Source organism: Callithrix jacchus, chromosome 17 (genome assembly GCF_049354715.1).
Source record: "Callithrix jacchus isolate 240 chromosome 17, calJac240_pri, whole genome shotgun sequence".
In the NCBI taxonomy this organism is placed as follows: Eukaryota; Metazoa; Chordata; class Mammalia; order Primates; family Cebidae; genus Callithrix; species Callithrix jacchus.
In genome coordinates this window covers 76161895-76180791 of record NC_133518.1, presented here as the reverse complement: position 1 = coordinate 76180791, position 18897 = coordinate 76161895, and the positions used below count along the sequence as shown (strand labels likewise).

Genomic DNA, 18897 nt, shown 5'->3' with positions numbered 1-18897 from the left:
GTCACCCGCCTATGCCGCCACGCCCCTGTGCCGCCCCACCCTGCCCATTGAGGTCCAGACTCACCCAAAGAACTGCTGCTGATGGTGTAGCCCACCACTGACTGCGAGACGGCAAAGTGAAAGAACAAATACAGGTGGAAGCTGTTCACGAAGGCTGTCCTGAAGCCGAAGATGATCAGCCCCAGCAGCGACAGCAGGATGGCAGGGAAACAGCCCATCCTACAGGCATCAAAGGGAGGCTGCACCAAGCAACAGGACCTCATGGCTGACCCCAGCCGGATATACCTGGGCCAGGCCCTGAGCCATCCATGGGCTCCTGGAGAACCCCTACCTTTACCTCCCTCAGCCTGACACTTCAACCCTGAATGCCATGAGGAGAGGTGGGCGGCTCGGGGACCAGCAGAAATTCCCAGGGACTCACTTATCAGCTATGAGCCAGAAAACGAGTGAGCCTATCAGGAGCCCTGCCATGAACGCTATCTGCGGGGTGTCCTCCTTATGCTCCATGGGACATACCAAGTCAAACTGTGGGTCAGACACAGGGATCGGCCACGGGCACCCCTTTGGGTCCAGAGACTGAGCCTCACCCCAGGGTGAGGCCCATAGGCCAAGGGGACCTGGGGAAGGGCAGGTAACTGGGTGCAGCGTGCATCCGCTGATGCCTTTGCTCTATTACCTTTGCAACCCATCCCGCACAGGCTCCACCCTGAGAGCTGGGCCTGGAGAGAGTGACCAGAGGCACAGGCCAGGAGGTGTGGGGATGGAGTGGGAAACTGAGCAAAGGCAGGAGTCAGTGCAGACCCTTTCCCAAAGGCAGGTGCTAGGCCCCACCGGCAGACTCACACTAGGCTGGTCTGTGTCATGAAGGGCCTAGATGGCAGCTCAGGTTGGGAATCCCTGTAAGAGATGCCTGATCAAAGCTGCTTCTTTCCCTGAGCCCTACCTTTTGTGAGTTCTAAGGGCAAAGCCACAGCTACCCTGCCATGCCACTGCTGTCTTTACCCCAAATGTACTCTATAGATAGGCAGAACCAGGGCTAGGCAGCAGGAACCCTCATTTTCTGCCCAAGCTCTACCTCTGCAGGGTGACCTCAGGCCAATTGCTTCCCATCCCTGAGCCTCAGTTTCCCCATCTGTTCGGTGAGGGTAGGAGGCACAACTCTGAGCCTGTGGGGTAGTTACAGACAACCCAGGACAAGGCATACCTCAATGATCAGCTATCACTTCTTAGAGTCAGGATAGATCCATCCATTTCGGCATCTGTCTGTGTCATTGAGGCCAAAGTGGATGATAGAATCCAGACTCCAGGGCACAGGAAGGTACATGAGGCAGGTCAGGAAACTGCCGTTGGGTGCCCGGGGTATGGTCAGATTCAGCTGCTCAGCTTCAGACAGGTAGGGGCCCACTGCCAGGATCCAGCTGGTGTTGCAATAGGGCTTCTGGGCTGTGAACACGAAGTGGTCAGCAAACGTGAAGAAGGCCGACAGGATGCTGGGGATAAAGGTGAGGGCCACCAGCCTCAGTGGAAGGTGCCGAACTCCCCCACCGCAACCAGGAGGTTGGCAAACTTGTCATCCTGCTTGGTGGTGACACCCCTCAATCTGCGTAACAGCATCTTCAGAAGCCGGGAATATGGATGCCCTGCTGCTTCACACCCCTTCAAGTTCCTGGGAGCATCCTGGGATCTGAGCTCCTCCTTGAAGTTCTCTTCTCCTGCCATCTGTCCAGAGAAAGTGTGCAGCTCAGTCTCTGCTGACACCACTTCCTAAACATCAAGACTAGCATGGGAGCCACTGACCAGGAATTGGCCTCTGGCTTGAAGCAATCTGGAGTCCAACCTTGACCTTCTCAGTAGTTCCCTCACTTGCTTTCTTAGTTAATAGGATTTATTCCCCACTGACCCAACCATCCAGGTTTTTTGGTATAATTAAGATTTTTAATGTTTTAGAAAATGCTGTGCTGCTGTTGTCACGAAGGACTAAGCTCTGAGGAAGAGGAACTGTCTCCTGCAACTTCTCCGCAAATGAAACTTTTTGTTTACACACCCTGAGGCACCAATGGGCTTACAAGGGGTAGGAGAGGTCCCTAGGGATCTTTTCTTCAAAAATAAAGGTCTGCATCAGCATCAGCTGGGCCCAAGGTGGAAGGCTGGAAGCCTGGGCCACCAAGGTGGGTCACCAAGGCTCGTGCCCTGGTGCAGTGGTAGAGCAGGAGCCAAACTGGGAAGGCAGGCACGGGGAAGGAGGAAGGGGAGCGATACTGACTGTAAGTGTCTTGTAACAGCAGCAAGAAGGGGATATTAAGCTTAAAACTCTGTTTTGAGCCAAACCCTCAACAGGCCTAACAGTTCCTGGTGTGGGGCATCCCTTGGCTCCGAGCAGAGGCAGAAGCGAGTCTTCTGTGCAGGAAAATTTCTTCAAGTTGATTCTGCAAGATTCTTACAGATGAACATCAAGCAAAGACGTTGCACCTTGAGAAGGCAAGCCGCTCTAAGAGTCAACAGAACCCAGAAACCACAGACTTTTAGACTACAGATGTTCAAAGTGTCAGATACAAAATTTAGAATAGCTATTGTATGAACTTTTTAAGGAAATGAAAGCTGTAATACAAAAATGAACTTACAACAACAATCAGGAAAAAGCAGACACCTTGGGAAGGAAGATGAGGAACTTTTAAAAATGAAAGCTTGCTGAATGGCAAGTTGTTGTCTTTGTTGAGATGAAAACGCTAAGAGAAAGTTATATTTGACACAAAGTATCAGTGAACTGGAATAAACTGCTGAAATGCAAGAGACAGGTCAGGAAACTTGGTAGGTCCAAGATTTAATGTGTATCTAATTGGAAGCCCACAAGAAGAAATGGGAAGCATTAAAAAAATAAAAAGAATACCTTTTCTAAAACTTTTAAAACAAATTCTTAGGTCCAGGAAATGTAACTTATCTCCAGCAGGATAAATAAAAATAAACCCACGGCTAGACACATTGCCGTGAAGCTGCAAGACACCAATGACAAAGAAAAGATCTTGAAAATCAGCTGGAGAGAAGACAGGCCACTGACTAATGAACAGCCTCAGCAGTCTCCCATTAGAAGCAGGCACAGGCAAGTAGATCGCTTGAGCCCGGGGGTTCAAGACCAGCCTAGGCAACACAGTGAAACCCTGTCTCTACAAGAAAATACAAAAGAAAAAAAAAAAACACTTAGCCAGGATTGATGGCATGTGCCTGTGATCTTAGCTGCTCAGGAGGCTGAGGTGGAAGGATCACCTGAGCCCAGGGAGGTTGAGGCTGCAGTGAGCCATGATCATGCCACTGCACTCCAGCCTGGGTAATAGAGCAAGACCCTGTCTCAAAAAAAAAAAAAAAAAAAGAAAAAAGCACTTCGGGAGGCCAAGGCAGGCGGATCACCAGCATTTGGGAGTTCAAGACCAGCCTGACCAACAGGGAGAAACCCCGTCTCTACTAAAAATAAAAAATTAGCTGGGTGTGGTGGTGCATGCCTGTAATCTCAGCTGCTCAAGAGGCTGAGGCAAGAGAATCACTTGAACTCAGGAGGTGGAGATTGTGGTGAGGTGAGATAGTGTCATTGCACTCCAGCCTGGGCAATAAGAGTGAAGCTCTGTATTTAAAAAAAAAAGAGACCAAGACGACGAAAGTTAACAAGGAAACCAGGAGAGTGAAGAATATTTTCGAACTGTGGATGGAAAATTATAGACCACCTAGAATGTATACCCAGCAAAATTGTCTCTCAAGAGCTAGGGTAAAATAAAGATAATTATAGGCCAGGTGCAGTGGCTCACGCCTGTAATCCCAGCACTTTGGGAGGCCAAGGCGGGTGGATCACAAGGTCAAGAGATCGAGACCATCCTGGTCAACATGGTGAAACCCCGTCTCTACTAAAAATACAAAAAAATTTAGCTGGGCATGGTGGCGCGTGCCTGTAATCCCAGCTTCTCGGGAGGCTGAGGCAGGAGAATTGCCTGAACCCAAGATGCGGAGGTTGCAGTGAGCCGAGATCCCGCCATTGCACTCCAGACTGGGTAACAAGAGCGAAACTCCATCTCAAAAAAAAAAAAAAGATAATTATAGAGATAACTAGAAATTGAGACAACACACAAGCAAGAGACCTGATTTGATTAAACTTTTAAGAGAAAAGAGAAGAAAGACTAAATTTTAAAAGAAAAAAGGGTGCTGGCTTTGGCAGCACATATACTAAAATTGGAACGATATAACGAAGATTATTAGCATGACCTCTGCACAAGGACGACACACACATTTGTGAAGGGCTCATATTTAAATAATAAATAAATAAAAGATAAGAAGGAAAATGTCTCTGGAGGACAGCTGGAGATGCAAAAAATGAGCAGTCAAAATGGGAAACGTGTGCAAATTCAAATATTGATTGTATTAGATAAATATAATCATTGAGATTGTATTGCATCTACAGTGGGGAAGAATTTGTATCTTAAGAACGATATTGAGTCTTCTAACCCATGAGCATGGAATGATGATAGATAGAGCTGATAGAGATAGAGATAACTCCATATGTTTTTAAGTTAAAAAAAAAAACTTGTGAATACATCACAAGTTAAAGAAGAAATCACGGTGGAAGATTACAAATATTTATAAATGAATGATAATAAGAACCATAACATATCAAAACGTATGGGCAGTATAAAAAGTGGTACTTGTGTGAAGTTTATAGCTTTAAGTGCTTTATAATAGAAAATCGTAAAGACTGAAAATTAATCAACTAAACACCCATTATAGGAAGTGGGAAAAAACACAAAGGAATAAATCTAAAGAAAGTAGAGGAAGGAGGGAGTAAAGTCACGACAAAAATAGAGGAACTAGAAACAGAAGTATAAGAAAGGGAATCAAAGTTCAAAGTCAGTCCTTGAATAGGGATAGACAAACCTTGAGGGAAATTATGTAAAAACGTTTTTAAAAGACAGAAGGTACAAATAAGTCTTTTACATATGCAAAAAGGAATATACAGATATAGCAAGACTGAAAATATTAACTGGATACTAACATCAACTTTATACCAATGAATCTGAAAACTTAGATTATTAAATCCCTAAAACGAAATTACTCAAAACAGATTTAAGAATAAATGGAAAGTCTTAAAAGTTCTATAATGACTAAATTAAAGTAGAAGTAAAAAATCTTCTTACAAAGTAAGTGCCTGACTACCAAACCTTCTTTTTTTTTATTTTATTTTATTTTTTCTTTTGGCAAGATTAGAAAACAAGACTACCAAACTTTCATGGGACAGATCATTCCCATGTATACAATTTATTTTCAGGGAATAGGAAAATATATATACTCCCAAAGAATTTTACTCTGATAGCACGACTAGAAAAGTACAGTACAATAAAGGAAATCACAGATATATTTTATTAATAAAAATGGATGCAAAAACTCTAAATACAATGTCAGTAAATCAAATTTAATAGCATATTAAGAGAAAAATATATCACAGTAAAGACAGTTTTTATTTTATCTTTGAGACAGTGTCTCACTTGGTCACCTAGGCTAGAGTGCAGTGGCACAACCTCAGCTCACAGCAGCCTTGACCTCCCAGGCTCAAGCAATCTTCCTACCTCAGCCCCCTGAATAGGTGAGACTACAGGCACACCCACCACACCTGGCTAATTTTTATATTTTCTGTAGAGACAAGATCTTGCAATGTTGTCCAGGCTGGTCTCGAACTCCTGAGCTCAAGCAATCTGCCTGCCTTGGCAGTCTGCCACCATGCATGGCCAATTAAAAACAGTTTTAACCAGAAATGCAAAGATGGTTTTACTATTATAAAATATATAAATACTTATATAAGTAATAGATCAATACTTAATAGATCAATGGAGAAGACCATATGATCATGCTTATAGATGCAGAAAATGCATTTGATTGAATTTGACAATTTGTGATTTTTAAAGAAAAATCCTAAGAAAAATGAGAAATTCTTTGATTTAATAACAAAAACTATCTCCCTCCCAAAAAAATCCTAAAAGGGAAACATTAAAAGTATCCCTTTCAAAATCAGAGGAAAGGCAAAGATGCCCACACTTACTCAACGTTATACTGGGTGGCCCTAGCCAGTGCAGTGAGATAAGAGATAAGAAAGAGAATGAAAGGCATAAGATTTAAAAGAAAATAAAATCCAAAAGAATCTACAGATAACTAGAAACAAGAGGAGAGCTTAGCAAGGTAGCTGCTAATAATGTGAGTACATAAAAGTCAATTGCATTTCTGTAAACGTAATTTGTGGAAGTATGCCACTCAGTAAGAAAATCTTCAAAGTCACTCAAAATTTTCTGAAATGCTAATGACAGTAATACTATGATAGCATTTCTCACCTATCACACTGGCACATTTTGTTGATGAGGCTGTGGGGAAACAAGCATTTTCATACATTACTCATGGGAAGGCAAACCGGTACAACCTTTCTGAAGGACAATTTGGCAATACCTGATAAGAAAGAATGAGTTAACCCAGACGCCCTGATATGTTTACGTCTTGCACATGCTCAGAAAGAACTGCTTGAGTGATTCATCCTTGGCTGACTCTGGAACTGAACTTTTGGAGTGTTCTCTGTGCTACCTTTAAGAGTGTTTGGGGCCAGGTGCAGTGACTCATGCCTGTACTCCCAGCACTGGGAAGGCTGAGGCGGGAGAATTGGTTGAGGTCTGGAGTTCAAGACCAGCCTACACAATATAGCAAGACATCCCCACCCCTATCTCTAAATAAACAATAAAAAATTACCCAGGCATGATGGAATATGCCTATAGTCCCAGCCCCCTTGGGAGGCTGAGCCACTCCTGATAGCTTGAGCCCAGGAGTTTGAGGCTGCAGTGAGCAAGACCTTATCTCTAAAAATAAGTTTAAAAAGAATGTTTGGCATGGTTGGAAGTGTCAGCCATGGTGTACCAGCTTTCCAGATAGCTCATGTCTTATACTGAACAGCCTTCCTGCTTGGGTTCTGAAACTGGGCAATGAAGTTTCAGTAATTACGGTTAGTCACAAAGGCACTGTGTGGCTTCATGCTCAACCCCCAGGAAAAATGCTGAGCTCTCGGGCTCAGAGAGAGTCCCTGGCAGAAAAGACTTCAAACAGGCTGTTGCAGGTCACTGCTGGGAGAGTAAGGGCGTCCTGTGTACTTTCATTTGGAGAAGATAATACCAGTATCCTCCAGACTCCACCCTATGTGCCTTTTCCCCTTATTGACCTTGCATTGTACCCTTTTGTTGCAATAAATTGTAGTAGTGTATATAATCACTTCTTTTTGAGCAGAATCTCGCTCTGTCATCCAGGCTGGAATGCAGTGGTGTGATCATGGCTCACTGCAACCTCTGCCTCCCAGGTTCAACTGATACTCCTGCCTCAGCTTCCCAAGTAGCTGTGACAACAGGCACATGCCACCAAACCTAACTAATTTTGTATTTTTGGTAGAGGCAAGGTTTTACCATATGTCCATGCTGGTCTCGAACTCCTTACCTCAGGTGATCTGCCCACCTTGACCTCCCAAAACTCTGGGATTACAGGCATGAGCCATCACACCCAGCGCTATAATAACTTTTGAGGCCCATGAATGCTTCTGGTGAATCACAGGGACTGGGGGCAGCCCTACAGACCACCGATACCCCTAAAAAACATGTATACACTTACTTTTTGATTTAGCAATCTCACTTCTGGGAATTCACCCCGAAGACACACTTTCAACAATAAGAACATACATGTGTACAAGATTATTTGCACAGCAGCATTGATTGTATTGCAAAATATTGGGAACAACCTAAATATCCATATACATAAGAGACTAGTTGGGTAAACACTTAGTGCAACACTAGAGTTGGCGCAGTGCCTGTCACCTGTAATCCCAGCACTTTGGGAGGCTGAGGCAGGAGGACTGCTTGAGCCTAGGAGTTCAAGACCAGCCTGGCCAACAAAATAAGACCCCATCTCTACAATACATAAAATAATTAGCCAGGTGTAGTGGTGCGTGCTGTTAGTCCCAGCTACTCGGGAGGCTAAAGCAGGAGGGTCACTTGAGCCCAGGAGACTGAAGCTGCAGAGAGCTATGACTGCTCCACTGTACTCCACCCTGGGTGACAGGGTGAGGCCATCTCAAAACACAGTGATATTACGCAGCTGTCAAAAAGAACGAGGAAAATGTCTATTCATTGATACGGAATGATTTCCAGACCATATTGGAAAGTGAAGAGAGCAAATGCTGGAGTAGCTCTAGTAAGCTGCTCTTCATGTAATAAAAGGGGATGTAGGAATATACATATATCTGGTCATTTGTGAAAAAAGCCACAGGAGGATAAGTCACAAACTAATGAGATTGATTATCTCTGGGGGTGAGTGGGTGGGAATGGGCGAGAAGAATGAGGGAATGGAATGGGGTAGATGGGATGGGAGGGGAGGGACAGTTCTCTGAGCGTAGCTTTTTGTGGAATTCTCAATTTAGAACCTTAGCAAGGTTTCACATACGCCCCATCCCCAAATAAGTAATTAATTAAAACCAATCTGTACACAGAAGTAATCCAAACAGCAGCAAATAAACCTAACGTAATACAAATAACCATTAGAACTGCATTGAAAAGGATGGGAAGACGAGGGCTAACCTAAGTCACTTTGAAAAATAGTGTATCAACTACATATTGTAAAGCCAACAACGAAAAGAACTGTACACAAGTATTGTTGCCCTACGTAGCAAATTTGCTGTTCACAGAGATGGATTTGCAGTTCTGAAACTGAGTGTATGCTCTATATAAGCAAATAAGTAACTATACTGTAGATAATAAGTGCTAGGTTTCTGTTAGAGAAAAAAGTTATAAGAAAGGACAGGGAGGCTGGGTGCGGTGGCTCACACCTGTAATCCCAACACTTTGGAGGCCAAGACAGGTGGATCAGCTGAGGTCAGGAGTTCAAGATCAGCCTGGCCAACATGGTGAAACCCCATCTCTACTAAAAAATACAAAAATTAGCTGGATATGGTGGCATGTACCTGTAATCCCAGCTACTCTGGAGGCTGAGGCAGGAGAATTGCTTGAACCCAGGAGGCAGAGGTTTTAGTGAGCCGAGATGGCACCACTGCACTCCAGCTTGGGTGACAGAGTGAGACTCTGTCTAAAAAACAAAGAAACACACACACACATGCACACACACACACACACACACACACACGCACGATGGAGAAGACTAGAATAAAGACTGTGGTGTTGTAATGGAACCAAAGGTGCCAGAATGGACTCATGATAGATTGACTGATAGACAGACAGACAGACAGACAATGTGTACATGTCTATTTTCTAGCTCTGTCCACTAGATGGCCTAGAAAAAATATCAGCTTAGTAGCAATGAGCACACCTAGTACTCAGATCTTGGTTCCTAAATAAAAGAAACAGGGTTCTTTGGAGAAGTGGTTGATTCCAGGATTGGAGAAGTATCCCCCATGGGCACTGAGGAAGGAGAACTGTCCAGACCCCAGGCACAATTCGTGCCTGAAGAATATCTTAGTTTATAGTATTATTACTCAGCTATTTCCTTTATATAATCCTTCATATACAATCATATAGTAGTTTATAGTATTAGTATCTGAAGTATAGCTTACTGCTTACATATATCTAGCTTGTATAAACATACTTAACACATCTAGCATACTTAGTTCTACATAATCATATAGGTATTGTTGTCGGAGCTGTACTGATACATTTAGTGCTGATTTATAGAATCCTTCTTTATATATATATGTATATATATAATTATATATATTATACATACATATAATTATATATATATAATTGCACTTTAGGTTCTGGGGTACATGTGAAGAACATGCAGGATTGTTGCATAGGTACATACATGGCAGTGTGGTTTGCTGCCTCCATCCCCATCACCTATATCTGGCATTTCTCCCCATGTTATCCCTCCCCAACTCTCTACCCCCCACTGCCCCTCCCCTAGAGCCCCGCAACAGACCTCATTGTGTGATGCTCCCCTCCCTGTGTCCATGTGTTCTCATTGTTCAAAACCCGCCTATGAGTGAGAACATGTGGTGTTTGATTTTCTGTTCCTGTGTTGGTTTGCTCAGAATGATGGTTTCCAGGTTCATCTATGTCCCTACAAAGGACATGCACTCATCATTTTTGATGGCTGCATAGTATTCCATGGTATATATGTGTCACATTTTCCCTGTCCAGTCTATCATCAATGGGCATTATAGAATCCTTCCATATAACCACATAGTAGTTTGTAGTAGGAGGAATGCCTAGAGCAGTCACAGAACAGAAGCAGTACGTGGGAAAACAGCCAGACCAGGACAAGAACCAAAGACCCAGGTGGTGGCGTCCCTGCCTGAAAGGAAATACTCCATATGGCAGGCTTGGAGCAAGAGCCTCTCCTCCTGATAAAGGAGTTGTAGTGCCTTGCATCCAGTTCCTGTGGAAAGTAGGCCTCAGGCCTGAGATCCTGGAAATAACCGAGGGAGAAGAACTCCTCTGGTGTGACCAGGCATGGAGGCTGTACACCCTGTCAGTCTTTTCTCACTTCTGTGCTAGCTCAAATCATCCTCCCATAAATATCTTAAGAGAGGAGCACAAGTCTGTCAGCTCCCACTGCATTGGCTTACAGTATCCTTCTATTGGAAATCCTTTGAAGTCTCCAGCCCCCAGATAAGAAGTGTTGCACAAGACATCTGTTGCACACAGCCCACCTCCTTGCCTCAGTGACCTAATGGAGATGGACCCCTTTTCTGTACACAACCCTCTACTACTGCACACAGCATGGCCCCCTACTGTGCATGGCCCACTTCTCTGCCCAGGTGACATAATGAGGTGGCCCCCTCACTTGTGACTCATGTGATTATGTATGCCCTATTACTAAGCCTATAAATGATGCCCTCACTGACGACCCTGCCCCCTGCTTGTACCTAAGAAATACAGACGCTTCTGGGCATTCGGAGCTCTCACTGATCTCCACTCACAGGTTGCATGGCCCCCCAAGTCCAGCGGCTCTTCACCAGTTCTTCAGTGTCCTGTCTCTTTACTTCCCAGTTCCTGCACCTCAGCACAGCATAAGGAACACCCCACGACGCTATGGGGCCCAACAGCCCTATAGAGAAGGGACAGTGCAAGGTGGTTATAAAGTATCTTTTGGTACCAGAAAGCAAGAAAGCACCCTTAAGTGATGGGGCACATCGAACACAGGAGCCAGACTGAAGGCATCCTCAGCAGCCAAATCTGGGACAATTTTAGCCACAAAATAAATAATGATAGTAATAGGTTATGATCCATAGAATAAATATATGAGTCCGTAATGATATAAATAAATAACCAAATAAATAGTATGAAAGGGACAGCTCTTCCTTACTGTAGAATTCTACAGTAATAAGTACAGAAAAAATGATGAAAATACAAAAGTCACCATTAGGCAAGCAGCATTTATAATGGCTGCAGGCAAGAATCATTGATGAATATTAAGATTAGAGGATGAAAATGTGAGAAACAGATATTTACATGGTATCAAAGTGCATCTCACCGTAAGATACTTATCATTTACAAAGGGGAAAATAATAACTTTACAGTGAAGAAATTTGGCAGATACCATTTTAACCAAGTCATCAAAATTTAAATCACCAGTAATGGGACATGATAACATCATACACCCCTGCATATGATGTACTAAGGGCATGACAGCACTTCTGAGGTATTCTTGCCAGAAAGACATGCCTTGATATGATCACAAGAAAAGGCCAAACAAGGGGTGTTGGGGAAGGGACAGCCATTCTTCCTGATGGGCAGGGAGGGCATCCCTGCCCATCAGGAAGAATGGCTGATGGATGCTGGGCTGACCCCTGGGCAACAGGCAGATCTGTGCACAAACCACCATGGCACACATTTACCCATGTAACAAACCTGCCCTTCCTGCACATGTACCCCTGCGCTTAAAATAAAAGTGGAAGGACAATTTTTTAAAACCATCACCAAACAAATTCAGGGGCATTCTACAAAATAACTCCCTAGTACTTTTCAAGTGTCAAAACATGAAGAAGGCTGAGGAACTTTCTCAGACCATAGAAGACTAAGAAGACATGACAACTACGCAGTTGGGATCCTGAGCTGGATCTCAGACCTGGAAAAGAACGTCAGTGGGATAACTGGCCAAGTTCAAGTTAGGTCTATAGATTAGTTAATAGTATTGTGTCAGTGTTAATTTTCTGGGTTAGATAAGTAAGATGCCAACATTAGGGGAAGCTGGGTGTAGAAGGAATGGGAAGTCTGTGAACATTTTTTTGCATCTTTTTTTTTTTTTGTAGAGATAGAGTCTCACTCTGCCACCCAGGATGGACTGCAGTGGTGCAATCACAGCTTACTGCAGCTGAACTCCTAGGCTCAAGCACTCCTTCTGTCTCCACTTTCCGAGAAGATGTGACTATAGGTGTGTGCCACCATACAGGGCTAATTGTTTTATTTTTTGTAGAGACGAGGTCTCACTTTGTTGCCTAGGATGATCTTGAACTCCTGGTCTCAAGTGATCCTCCCATCTTGTGGCTGGGATTATGGGCATGAGCCACTGTGCCCAGCCTCACAACTTTTTTTAAAACCCTAAAATCATTTCAAATTAATACAATTTTTTTTTTTTTTTTTTTTTTTGAGACGGAGTTTCGCTCTTGTTACCCAGGCTGGAGTGCAATGGCACGATCTCGGCTCACCGCAACCTCCATCTCCTGGGTTCAGGCAATTCTCCTGCCTCAGCCTCCCGAGCAGCTGGGATTACAGGCACGCACCACCGTGCCCAGCTAATTTTTTTGTAATTTTAGTAGAGACGGGGTTTCACCATGTTGACCAAGATGGTCTCGATCTGTTGACCTCGTGATCCACCCGCCTCGGCCTCCCAAAGTGCTGGGATTACAGGCTTGAGCCACCGCACCCGGCCAAATTAATACAATTTTTAAAAATGGAAAACTGGGGGGAGAGAAGAAGATGGTGCTATAGGAGCAACTCAGAATTGTAGCTCCCAGTGAAAGTATAGAGGGTGAGTGGATGCCGCATTTCCAGATGGATCTTTATTGCCCACAGACCACGAGATTCCCAGGTGTAGGAGCCCCATGGGCCACCAGCACAGCTGTTTGGGCTGGCGCGGCTGTTTGGGCTGGCACCACAGTGCAGTGGCACTTTGTACTAAATACATTGGTCTGGTTGCCCTGTTAAACTGGCAATTTGAGATATGGGAAGGCAGATTAGCACATTCATCTGATTAAACAGGACTTAAACAGTAAGCCAGGCCAGGAGAGTCCCGGGCAGCGACGTTGTTTCAGCCAGCACAGTGGGTCGCTGCAGAGGAAATCACACAGATCCCGGTGCCCTTTCAGCAGGCAACTGGAACACCTGGGAGAGAGTCAACTGCTCAACTTTAAAAAAAAAAAAAAAAGGGCTCTGAGGCAGGGAGCCAGGTGATCAGGCGTGGCAGGCCCCACCCCCACACAAACAAACAAAACAGCAATTGGAAACACTCAGGGTTCAGAGTTTCATGGCAAACACAGCTGAACCCAGGACGGTGCAGCTTGGTGGGGGAGGGATGTCCGCCATTACTGAGGCACTCCACCCCTATGGAGGTACTCTGCCATTGCTGACACAGCCTGATGTTGCTGAGGCAACCCGCCATTGCCGAGGCAACCCGCCATAACAGAGAGAGTCTGCCATTACAGAGGCGGGCCACCATCGCCACGGCAGCTCTAACCACACCCATATAAACAGGACTACAGGGAATTACACAGGGCAGCAGGGTGGAGCCCATGGCAACAGGGCAGAGCCCATGGCAGCAGGGCAGAGCCCAGAGCAGCTCAGCATAGCCTCTGCAAGCAGGCAGTGACTAGACTGCCTCCTTGCTGGGCAGGACAGTGCAACGGATACTCATAAATAAAGCCCTAACTCCCCAGGACAGAGCACCTCAGGAAAAAAAAAAAGGCTTTATGAGTTCTGCTGCAGCAGACTTAAATGTACCTGCCAAGCAGCCCTGAATGAACAACGGAGCTCACAGCTCAGCACTTGAGCTCCTATAAAGTGCAGACTGTCTCCTCAAGCAGCTCCCTGACCCCATATATCCAAAGAGTCACCTCACAAAGGACTGATCAGACTGACATTTGGTGGGCATCATTCTGGGACCAAGATAGCAGAAGAAGAAACTGGTAGTAACCCTCACTGTTCCGCAGCTGCTACAGGTGTTCCCCAGGCAAGCAAGGCCTGGAGTGGACCTCAGCAGTCCTACAGCAGAGGGGCTAGACTGTTAGAAGGAAAACTAAGAAACAGAAATACTTCATCATCAACAATCTGGACGTCCACTCAGAGACCCAATAAGAAAGTCAGCAACTACTCAAATGACAGGTGGATAAATCCACAAAGATGGGAAGAAACCAGTGCAAAAAGGAGGAAAACACCGGAAACTGGAACACCTCACCTCCTACAAGGGACCACAACCCCTCACCAGCAAGGGAACAAAGCTGGACAGAGAACGAGTGTGATGAAATGACAGAATCAGACATCAGAAGGTGGGTAATGAGAAACTTCCATGAGCTAGAAGAACACGTTCTAACTCAATGCAAAGAAACTAAGAACCTTGAAAAAAGATTTGAGGAAATGATAACAAGAATGGACAACTTAGAGACAAATATGAGTGAATTAATGGAGCTGAAAAACACAACACAAGAACTTTGTGAAGCATGCACAAGTTTCAACAGCTGAATTGACCAAGCAGAAGAAAGGATATCAGAGGTCAAAGATCAACTCAATGAAATAAAATGAGAAGGCAAGATTAGAGAAAAAAATGCAAAAAGGAATGAACAAAGTCTCCAAGAAATGTGGGACTATGTGAAGAGACCTAATCTACGTTTGATAGGTGTACCTGAATGTGACAAAGAGAATGAATCCAAGCTGGAAAATATTCTTCAGGATATTATCCAGGAAAATTTCCCCAACCTAGCAAGGCAGGCCAATATTCAAGTCCAGGAAATACAGAGGACACCACAAAGATATTCCTCAAGAAGAGCAACCCCAAGGCACATAATCATCAGATTCACCAGGGTTGAAATGAAGGATAAAATGCTGAGGGCAGCCAGAGAGAAAGGTCGGGTCACCCACAAAGGGAAGCCCATCAGACTCACAGCAGATCTCTCGGCAGAAACCCTACAAGCCAGAAGAGAGTGGGGGCCGATATTCAACAACCTTAAAGAGAAGAACTTTCAACCCAGAATCTCATATCCAGCCAAACTGAGCTTCATAAGTGAAGGAAAAATAAAATCCTTCACGAACAAGCAAGTACTCAGAGATTTTATCACCACCAGGCCTGCTTTACAAGAGCTCCTGAAAGAAGCACTGCACATAGAAAGGAACAACCATTACCAGCCATTCCAAAAACATACCAAATGCTAAAGAGCATCAACAAAATGAAGAATCTGCATCATCTAACGGGCAAAACAGCCAGTTAGCATCAAAATGGCAGTATCAAATTCACACATAACAATATTAACCCTAAATGTAAATGGGCTAAATGCACCAATCAAAAGACACAGACTGGCAAATTGGATAAAAATCCAAAACCCATCAGTGTGCTGTATCCAGGAAACCCATCTCACAGGCAAGGATACACAAAGGCTCAAAATAAAGGGATGGAGGAAGATTTACCAAGCAAATGGAGAGCAAAAAAAAAGCAGGAGTTGCAATTCTCATCTCTGATAAAATATACTTTAAAGCAACAAAGATCAAAAGAGACAAAGAAGGACATTACATAATGGTAAAAGGATCAATACAACAAGAAGAGCTAACGATCCTAAATATGGACCCAATACAGGAGCACCCAGATATATAAGGCAAGTTCTTAATGACTTACAAAGAGACTTAGACTCCCACACAATAATAGTGGGAGACTTTAACACTCCACTGTCAATATTAGACAGATCAATGAGACAGAAAATTCACAAGGATATCCAGGACGTGAACTCAGACCTGGAACAAGCAACCCTGATAGACATTTACAGAACTCTCCACCCGAAATCCACAGAATATACATTCTTCTCAGCACCACATCACACCTACTCTAAAACTGCCCACATAATTGGAAGTAAAGCACTGCTCAGCAAATGCAAAACAACTGAAATCATAACAAACAGTCTCTCAGACCATAGTGCAATCAAGTTAGAACTCAGAATTCAGAAACTAACTCAGAACCACACAGCTTCATGGAAACTGAACAACTGGCTCTTGGATGTTGACTGAAAAAACAATGAAATGAAGGCAGAAATAAAGAAGTTCTTCAAAACCAACGAGAACAAAGACACAACATACCAGAATCTCTGGGACACATTTAAAGCAGTCTCTAAAGGAAAATATATAGCAATAAGAGCCCACATGAGAAGAGCGGAGAGATCCAAAATTGACACCCTATCATCAAAATTGAAAGAGCTAGAGGAGCAAGATCAAAAAAATTCAAAACCTAGCAGAAGACAAGAAATAACTAAGATCAGAGCTGAACTGAAGGAGATGAAGACACGAAAAACTTCAAAAAGTAATAAATCCAAGAGCTGTTTTTTTGAAAAGATCAACAAAATAGACAGACCACTAGCCAGATTAATAAAAAAGAAAAGAGAGAATAACCAAATAGATGCAATAAAAAATGATAAAGGGGAAATCACCATGGATTCCACAGAAATTCAAACCATCATCAGAGAATATTACAAACAACTCTATGCACATAAACTAGTAAACCTGGAAGAAATGGATAAATTCCTGGACACTTGTGTCCTCCCAAACCTAAACCAGGAGGAAGCTGAAACTATGAATAGACCAATAACAAGGTCTGAAGTTGAGGCAGCAATAAAGGGTCTACCACACACAAAAAAGCCCAGGTCCAGATGGGTTCACAGCCGAATTCTACCAGACACACAAAGAGGAACTGTTACCATTCCTTCTGAAACTATTCCAAATAATCCAAAAAGAGGGAATCCTTCCCAGATCATTTTATGAGACCAACATCATCCTGATACCAAAACCCGGCAGAGACTCAACAAGAAAAGAAAACTTCAGGCCAATATCCATGATGAACATAGATGCAAAAATCTTCAATAAAATACTGGCAAGCCGATTGCAACAGCACATCAAAAAGCTTATCCACCATGATCAAGTAGGATTCATCCTGGGGATGCAAGGCTGGTTCAACATATGCAAGTCTATAAACGTAATTCACCACATAAACAGAACCAAAAACAAAAACCACATGATTATCTCAATTGATGCAGAGAAGGCCTTTGACAAAATTGAACAGCCCTTTATGCTAAAAACCCTCAATAAACTCGGTATTGATGGAATGTATCACAAAATAATAAAAGCTATTTACAACAAACCAACAGCCAATATCATACTGAATGGGCAAAAACTGGAAGCATTCCCTTTGAAATCTGGCACTAGACAAGGATGCCCTCCGTCACCACTCCTATTCAATATAGTACTGGGAGTTCTAGCCAGAGCAATCAGGCAAGAAAAAGAAATAAAGTGTATTCAAATAGGAAAGGAGGAAGCCAAATTGTCTCTATTTGCTGATGACATGATAGTATATCTATAAGACCCCATCATCTCAGCCCAAAAACTCCTGAAACTGATAAGCAACTTCAGCAAAGTCTCAGGATATAAAATCAATGTGCAAAAATCACAAGCATTCCTAAACACCAATAACAGACTGAAAGAGATCCAAATCAAGAATGAACTGCCATTCACAATTGCTACAGAAAGAATAAAATACCTTGGAATACAACTCACAAGGAACGTAAGAGACCTCTTCAAAGAGAACTACAAACCACTGCTCAACGAAATCAGAGAGGACACAAACAGATGGAGAAACATTCCATGTTCATGGTTAGGAAGAATCGATATCGTGAAAATGGCCATACTGCCCAAAGTAATTTACAGAATCAATGCTATCTCCATCAAGCTACCAATGACCTTCTTCACACAACTGGAAAAAAATACCTTAAACTTCATATGGAACCAAAAGGGAGCCCACATAGCCAAGTCAATTCTAAGCAAAAAGAACACAGCAGGAGGCATCACACTACTGTACTTCAAACTATACTACAAGGCTACAGTAATCAAAATAGCATGGTACTGGTACCAAAACAGAGATATAGACCAATGGAACAGAACAGAGGAATCAGAGGCAACACAGCATATCTACTACCATACAATCTTTGATAAACCTGACAAAAACAAGCAATGTGGAAAGAATTCCCTGTTTAATAAATGGTGTTGGGAAAACTGGCTAGCCATGCGCAGAAAGCAGAAACTGGACCCCTTCCTGACCCCTTACACTAAAATTAACTCCAGATGGATTAAAGACTTAAACATAAGGCCTGGCAACATAAAACCCCTAGTAGAAAATCTAGGCAAAACCATTCAGGACATAGGAGTAGGCAAGGACTTCATGACCAAAACACCAAAAGCATTGGCAACAAAAGCCAAAATAGACAAATGGGACCTAATCAAACTCCACAGCTTCTGCACGGCAAAAGAAACAGTCACTAGAGTGAATCGGCAACCAACGGAATGGGAAAAATTTTTTGCAGTTTACTCGTCTGACAAAGGGCTGATATCCAGAATTTACAAAGAACTCAAACAGATTTACAGGAAAAAAACAAACAAGCCCATTCAAAAATGGGCAAAGGATATGAACAGATACTTTACAAAAGAAGACATACATGAGGCCAACAAACATATGAAAAAATGCTCATCATCACTGGTCATCAGAGAGATGCAAATCAAAACCACATTGAGATACCATCTCACGCCAGTTAGAATGGTGATCATTAAAAAATCTGGAGACAACAGATGCTGGAGAGGATGTGGAGAA

The 18897-nt window shown here is 43.4% G+C and overlaps 1 protein-coding gene and 1 non-coding gene across 2 annotated transcripts in view; one reads left to right on the top strand and one right to left on the bottom strand.

The window, feature by feature from the left end:
• The window catches only part of SLC22A14 (solute carrier family 22 member 14), a 46623-nt gene that overhangs the window by 11808 nt on the left and 15918 nt on the right, over nt 1–18897 (bottom strand). The window contains 4 exon segments of the mRNA XM_017965953.4: nt 65–219; nt 422–525; nt 1205–1521; nt 1524–1719. Of these exon segments, the coding sequence (XP_017821442.4) occupies nt 65–219; nt 422–525; nt 1205–1521; nt 1524–1719 (772 nt within the window).
• Nucleotides 4183–4292, top strand: LOC118149011 (U6 spliceosomal RNA). The gene has a single exon (XR_004736186.3). It is a non-coding gene; the product is annotated as a U6 spliceosomal RNA (small nuclear RNA).